At 40.0% G+C, this 7,761-nt stretch overlaps 1 protein-coding gene across 1 annotated transcript; it reads right to left on the bottom strand.

Moving 5' to 3' along the window:
• Positions 1 to 1,911: 1,911 nt before the first annotated feature.
• Positions 1,912 to 6,501, bottom strand: LOC136339110 (toll-like receptor Tollo). The gene has a single exon (XM_066282095.1). The coding sequence runs from the start codon at positions 6,400 to 6,402 to the stop codon at positions 2,419 to 2,421; it is 3,984 nt and encodes a 1,327-aa protein (XP_066138192.1). The 5' UTR covers positions 6,403 to 6,501; the 3' UTR covers positions 1,912 to 2,418.
• Positions 6,502 to 7,761: the final 1,260 nt, after the last annotated feature.

Genomic DNA, 7,761 nt, shown 5'->3' with positions numbered 1-7,761 from the left:
TTATTTGTTTATTTATCTATCTATTTATTCAAATAATGGGTTTCGATTAACCTAAATCAGTGCTTTTATATCGTTCTCTTTTCTTTTATAATTGTTTTATTATTGATTTAATGTTAAGGAAAAACCCAACTTCTACCATTTGAACCTCGCCTGTAGGAAAATTCTTACAGCTTTTGATTTAAATATTTGCATTCCGTTTCTGAAAATATCCCAACTCAGATGTGTATCATTACATCAGACTAATAATAAATAGGCGAATCTCAACTTTCAACACCTCTCCAATTGTCGAAAAACGCTGATGCGTGGATGACAAATGGAAGGGCCAGAATGAAAGAAAATGGGTCCATTGAAAGGTCAGAAGGTCGGGTTGTAGGCTGTGAACACAGCCTACAACAAAACACAGATGGGTTCAGATTTTAATCAGGAAAATTTAACGAGAAATAGAATTCATAACGTTAAAAAAAGTTAATTTGAACTTGCATGATTTAAATATTCGTTTTCCCCACATGGGGTGCTAAACTTTCAACATTAATTCTGCTTTTTGCTCACGCCTTCTGCAGTGTTTGTTGTATTTAATTTGAATTTTATGCGCATACGTAACTTTAAGACGGACACGATTAAGCTCGCCTAATCGTGCCCGATAATCCACGGGATGATTATTCTTCCGAACTCAGGTCTCGTTTGACCATCATTTGAAATGTGATATCCTTCAATTCTAGTTCAGTACAATTTAGAAACTTGTTTCGCTCTTACATTTCTTTCGTATCTGAAACCGTTTTCGGGCTATTTGAGAAAATAACAGACTGCATCACTTTATTCAATTCATTTGACTCGAATCGATCCCTCTTTCTCGTCCATTTCTGAATACTGGGGAATTATAAATATCTCCTTAAAACTAATCGGCATTTTCGCCGCATACCGCTGATTTAGCTTAAATGGTGAATTATTGTGGTATCGATAATCATGGATTGGACAAATTTATAAAATTCGCACCCCCCTTTATTTTTTACGCACAACAAATCAAAACAGAAACATACAAATTTCTGACATTTCCTTCAATCCCTTCATAATTTAGGACGGATTTATCGATATGGCCCAGAGCCCCTTCATAGGGTGACTTAGAATCATTATTCGCTCCCCTAGAAACTTCCTGAATGGGTATATCTGATAACGGAAGTGGGAAATTAGATGCTGAAAAAAAAAGGGGAAATAGGCCATTGCTTTCACCCGCCTGCAATATAAATAACATTTTTTAAATTGATTTTTTTAATTCAGTTATCTGTCATATTTTGTTACTAAGATAATTTATTAGGATTCCAAAGTTAATTCAATTAGAACTGAAAAAAACAATTTTTTCGCAGTTGTCGATAAAACCGCTTTATTTTCAGCGCTATATCAAATAATGGAGGGCTTTTTTGCTTTGTCGTTCAACACAAAGATTTAGAGCCAATATCGGTTTATTGTTCTGACAATATTGATCTGCTGGCCCAAAAATGCCCAGTTACCGAAATATTTAATCCAATTTTTTCCCTAAATAAATTCTTAAAAACCAAAATTTATGAAAGGCGACCCACCTATTAAATTAAAAGTTCCGAAACTCGGTCCTGAAAGAAGGCTACGAGTGACTTTAAATTTTTTATTATCCCTCGGCCCTTTTCTCATATAATAGGATCGAAATTTACCTAGACCTTTCTCTTCGTCGGAAGTCCCGTTCTTGTTGTGATACTCTCACACCAGAAAGAGATTCCTATCAAGAGATTTTCTACCTGGCCTAACCTGAACAATCTGAAACGAGATTTTCGGATCGTCCACTCAATAAAAAGCAAATTAAATTAAGTATGCTTGTGTGATTTCAGTTTAGGGGCATTTTTCAAGTGCTTTTGATAGCTTACGAATAAAAATCTGAAGAAGTCAATTTAAAAAATGTTTTTATTCATAAATTAAAAGTATGAATGTACAATATCCAACAGTCTTTAATCGATTAAATTATCTATGTACAAAATGTATTTTTACCTAAAATTAGTGACTAATAAGCGTTTAGAAATTTAAGTTTCATAAATAATTTACTTGTTACAAAAACTATAATGTTTCCTGGAGTTGTAATTAGTCTCCAAACACAAATAGCGAACATGCTCGTAAGCACGTCTCTTGAATAAGTCAATTTAAATATTTACAAAATATATACAGTAATAAATATTACATAGTAATACACATGGTAATGGAATATACGTTAATTAGTAAATTCACATTTCATATTTATCGGAATAAATATAAAATTCAGCGAATATCATTATTACAATATAAGTAAACAGCCTTTTAAAAATTAGTAACTTCACATAGAGTACTGTGAATACCTCCATAATTAATTCTCATTGCTACGGAAACAATAACCACAAATTATTATCACAAACAAGCTTCTCACACGAAATAGGTCCTAGATTGAGGAGGGGCGTCTGGAATAGTGGAGTACACGTGATGAGGCATCTCGCTTCTGCAATTGGGAAACTGCGAGTATTGAGGAGGCCTCCCGTCAATCGAAACGTAGCTGTGGTTCAGCTGTTCGGACCCGTAATGTTGGGAACTGGCACTGGACCCTTCGTCCTCAGTACTCCTATTCGAATCTCCCCCTGACACATAGGTGCTCTGTGTGGGGGTAGGAGTCAAGGTTGTATTATGCACCCCTGGCATGGCTTGGTATTTATACCAAGTATCTGTGTGTGGCGGACTAGTATATCTGCTATTGTTGGTTTTGCAACGGATTTCTGGATGAGGATGTTGCTTCTTGCGTCTGCTTGTTGAGCTGTTGATCACGTCAGGCATGGCGTAACGGAGCTTTTCCCAGAACCGCCGCTCGCCCCATCTTGTGACTGTACAAGCCCTTAAAAGAGAACGCAGTTCTGGATCCATAGGTTCCAAAGGGTCACCACTGAGGATGCAGACTAGTTTGTGACAAAAAGACGTGCGAAGAGCTGCCTGGAGAGCTGCTCTAAACTCTGGTTTAGTCCACTCAGTGCAAATTAAAGCTGGAGAGACCACGAAAACCACCCGTCTAGAGGCATCAGCTGCCCCCACCATGGCGTCAGCCAAGTATGAGGCGCCATTCACTAGATGTAAATCTCTGTAATGGAGACAGAGTGTGTGGCCTAATGTCTCTAGCTCAGGCGCAATAATTCTAGCTGCCAGTTCTTCATCTTTATGGCTGTATACCATGTAGCAGTCATATAAATGATCTCTATCGTCAGAATTTTCATGAGTGTCTTGGAAAATGCGGACTCCGTATTTGGAGTGGGCCCACAATCGTACCTCTTGACGAAAAACAAAGAGAATGGCAACGAGTAAACACACTACTATAACTGACACAAGGGTGGCAGCTAAAAGCGGCACGTAGCTGTCTCCCAGTAGCTGATGCTTGTTCACTAGCTCTCGTTGCATTACCGACGTCGCAATCGCATTGTCCAAATCATCGCACTTGTTCAAGGCTTCCGACACGGTCTCGCTGACGTCCGAGCAGAGCATCTTTGAAGGGTCACCCCCGGATGACCAAATCCACGCATTTAGCCGGCTCAGAGATTCGCAATCACATGACCACTTGTTGCCGTCTAACGACACTCGGGGCACTGAAGCCCGTGCTTCTGCCTGCAGTTGCCACGGCGAAAAATCCACTATTTTATTGTCGTCCAGTTTTAACACTTCCAAGTTATGCATGTTCCGGAAAGTTTGATTTCCCACGAAACCAATTTTGTTATGGTCCAAATACAACTCGTTTATGTTCTCTAACTGATCGAACTCGAAGCCACGCAACTCCTCTAGTTTGTTGTCCTCCATGTGGAGTATCCTCAAGGATTTCGCCCCGTTAAAAGTTCGGTTGTGCAGCGCCTTGACGTTACTGTTGTTCAGGAACAAAAATTCCAATTTTTTCTTGCCGATGAAAACGTGACTTCCCAGTTCCCCTAAGTCGTTGCCGTCCAGATAAATTTCAGTGGCGTCCATGGGGATTTTTTCCGGAACTTCTTTATAACCGGCATTGCTGCAGTCCACAACGTTAGATGTCCATGTGTGATCATGGAAACAAGAGCATCTATCAGGACAAGTCATTTCGCAGTCACAAGCATCGAAATCACAACAGTGACATAGAGCGAAACAGTGAGTTTGATACGGACAGAGAAAATTTGAGGGTTTGAGTCTTAGCAAGGGCTGAGGAGGGGCGCCCCTGGCGTGAGCCAACTCGCAGGTCACGTCGTCCAAGTCTAATACTTGGGGGTACTGCCGTAAATTGCTCAGATGATTTATTCGCAGGAGCCACTCCATTTTACAGTCACAATAAAACGGATTGTTGCCTATGTAAAATTGCGGCAAATCCTTTTCGTCACTAACGGGGCTCAAATTCAACGCCGATAGATCCAAGTAGCGAATTTTATTGCCATAAAGTACAACTTTCTCCAAATTATTTTTATGAGTGAACGAATTCGGTGCCACTGATGTAATCTTGTTGTGTTGTAGATAAAGAGTTTCTACACTGTCGGGAACGGATTTTTCCTGGATCTGTGTTATGAGGTTGAAACTTACATCCAACATTTTAATTTTCAATGCATTTCTTACATCGAAATAGTTGCCCAATTCTGGTATTTGGTTGCCGTGCATGTCGAGCCACTCAAGCCCCACGGGTAAATGGCTAAAATCAAACCAGAGCAATTTATTGGATGAAACATTTAGCCACACTAAGCTTTGCAAATTTGTGAAAACACCGCTGATATCTGTCAGTTCATTGGCGTCCAACCTAATCGCTTTCAGTGTGGGATTGCTGGCAAAGGCACTTTGTTCTACGTATTTAATTTTATTAGAAGCCAGATTGAGGACTTGCAATGAAGGTAATGTAGAGAACGCATCTCTGGAAACATTTATAATGTGGTTGTCCACCAGTCGCAATCCGTATAAAAGGTCTAAACCTTCAAAGGAAGCGTTAGTAACGGATTCGATGTGGTTCTTACCCAAATCGAGGGTTTTTAAAAAGCGTAATTGGCCGATACCTGCAGGTACGCCGCCGAGCATATTTCCGTTAAGCCCAAGGTCTTGCAAATTTGTCACGTTTTCGAACGATTTCGGATGAATGTATTCGATTTCGTTCTGGTCCAGTAGAAGTTGATTCAATGCATACAGACCAGCAAAATGGTAGGACTCTATGCGGGCAATCTTATTGTGGCTTAAAGTTAATGCGTGCAAATTCTTCAACTCACTGAAAGCCCCTTCAGCCATAACAGTGATGAGGTTGTGCTCCAGGTTTAAAATTTGAAGGGTGTAAAGGTCATGGAAAAGCGCACTGTCAACGCGGTTCAACTGATTGTAGCCTAAATTCAATACAACCAGCCTGACCAAACCGGAAAACGTGTCTCTGTTTACCCATCGACTGGTCAGCTCATTATGAGAAAGGTCAAGGACCCTTAACTGATCTAGCCCTTCTAGTAATCCCGGTGCTAAAACACTTAGAGAATTGTTTTGTAGGTATAAGTTTGTTAATTCTCTGGAAAATTGGAACAGCTCTGGTGGCATTGTCACTACGCAGTTACTGGACAAGTTCACAGTTTTCATGGCGTTTAGCCCCACAAACGATCGGTCTCCTAAAGTGGCAATGGCGTTGTCTTGTAAGTGCAGCTCTTCTAAGCTTCTTAGGGCACTAAAACCATTATCTGGAAGAGCTATTATTTGGTTATTGCTTAAATCCAAAATCTCCAGTCCATTAACGCAAGCCCTGCCAGGCTCCAAAGGACCTTTTCCCCAGTCTGAGAATCCTAGTGCCTGGATATCTTGCAATTTATTGCAAGTCAAGTTTAAATGTGTGAGGCTGTAGAGAGGGCAAAACAAGTCTTGTGGGGTGCTCCAAATATTATTGTCCCCAAGGTCCAAATATTTCAACTCACTAAGACCTCTAAAACTCTCAGTTTGCAGTTCGAGTGTCATGACCGACCACTCAGAATTGTGAGATCTCAGGGCAAGTTTCTTGAGGTGCCTCAAATTCGCCATGGCACTAACGGGAATGCTGCGAATCTTGCAATTTTCTATCCTCAACTCTTTTAATTTATGAAGAGGAGCTAAGAAGGAGCCATGCTTTGAGGTGTCCAACGTGCTTTCAAAAAACAGGACATCATTACACTCCAACATCAAAACTGAAACATGGTCCATTTGGGACTGGCTCAAATTTCCCATTAATTGCTCTGCGTTGTTTATAGTCCTAATTTGGCAATAGAGCACCGGTTCTTCGAGCGTCTCTGGATCTTCTGACGGCTGCATTTGCCAGTCGCAACCTCTCGGCGCGCTGGTCAAGCTTCTGGCACTAACACTCACTAGAATTGCACTAACTAAAATTAACCGGTTCATTTTGAGCAGTTTTTCGGGTGAGCACTTCATTAGAGCAGCATCACCGATAACAAGAGCGATCACAACACTTGCGGCGTCGGAACTTACGGCGCTGTCTACGTTACCGCACGACGCACGTCACCCACTAACAGTCGCTGAAAAACTAACCGACAAAACTTACGGACGAGCAGACTGTTGCATACGGCGGGAATTTGGCGCCGCCCCGTTTTGCCCCCACCACCGATTTGTATCAGGATTTCAGCTGGTTACGATCGCTGTGAATGGATGATGTCACGTGGAGTTTTGATAATGTTAACAATGTGCAAAGTGGATCCCAGATCCCCCGCGCCCCCTTTGGTGGGAATTGTTATGTGTTTAGTAGCGGTGTTTGCTGATTATTCGCAAGTCAGTTATTGGCGGCTACTCAGCCTATGGTACTAATACGACTTGAGTATATAAGTCCGGATTTATCTAATTTTTTAATTCGTAATAATCGGTTACTGCCGTGAAGTAGTTTTCCTCCAACGTCATGTGAAAATTGGCGTTTTTCGCAAAATAAAAAATCCATGAAATTTTTAAAACTTTCAATAACACCTCAGAACTTTCGAAATTACCTGAACTACCGATAGGAAATATATGAAGTTTTCTTTTAAATAATAACAATTCTATTTGCATATGACAATGCAATATGACACTGAAAATTAATATTTTCCAAGTAGTTCACTGCACTAAAAATACATCTTTCTTGTAAGGGCGCAGAAAAATGCACCGTGCACAGAAACATAACAATTTCAGAATATCTAATGAAGTTCAGAATTTAATAATTAAAAGTACAGATCGGGTGCCAAAAGGTGTGGAAACGTTTTCGAAACGTCTGTGCTAGAAAACGCATCCATAACTTTAGGAACCAAAATTCGCATTCGAAGAAGACTGTGAAATACCGTATTTTTAAGCCATGTAAAATGTATTAAGAATAATGTCGTCACAGTGGCTTCTTTTGAATTTACGTAAGTCTGGAGGGACAGTCTGAGATTTATATTGATCGGGTCAAAAATTAGTGGAGAAAAATACTATCATTATATTAACAACATTTAAACAGTTATTCGTGTAATTCTTAATGCGTTCTCCTTCTCAAACATCGCAACCACATAAATGTTCTCCTTCCCCTTGCAATACAGGCATTAAACAGATATAAAAAAAGAACATTTAAAAAGTTGAAAAATTCTACCATCGCAAGCACTCACAGTTAGATCCGATTAAAGCTGAATGATGTGCAACTCAATGCATAATAAAATGATAAATCATATTCAATTATGATTTTTTGAGAACCCCAGGACACCAAGGTAAACTCGACATCTTTACAAGGAGATGCATCGAGAATTGATTTCGATCTTGTAATAAACATGCAGA

Source organism: Euwallacea fornicatus, chromosome 5, assembly GCF_040115645.1.
Source record: "Euwallacea fornicatus isolate EFF26 chromosome 5, ASM4011564v1, whole genome shotgun sequence".
In the NCBI taxonomy this organism is placed as follows: Eukaryota; Metazoa; Arthropoda; class Insecta; order Coleoptera; family Curculionidae; genus Euwallacea; species Euwallacea fornicatus.
This window is presented reverse-complemented; position numbering and strand designations above follow the sequence as displayed.

What these genes read in the sequence shown, in the direction of transcription:
- LOC136339110 (XM_066282095.1), bottom strand. Translation starts at nt 6,402, where the DNA reads ATGAAGTGCTCACCCGAAAAACTGCTCAAAATGAACCGGTTAATTTTA.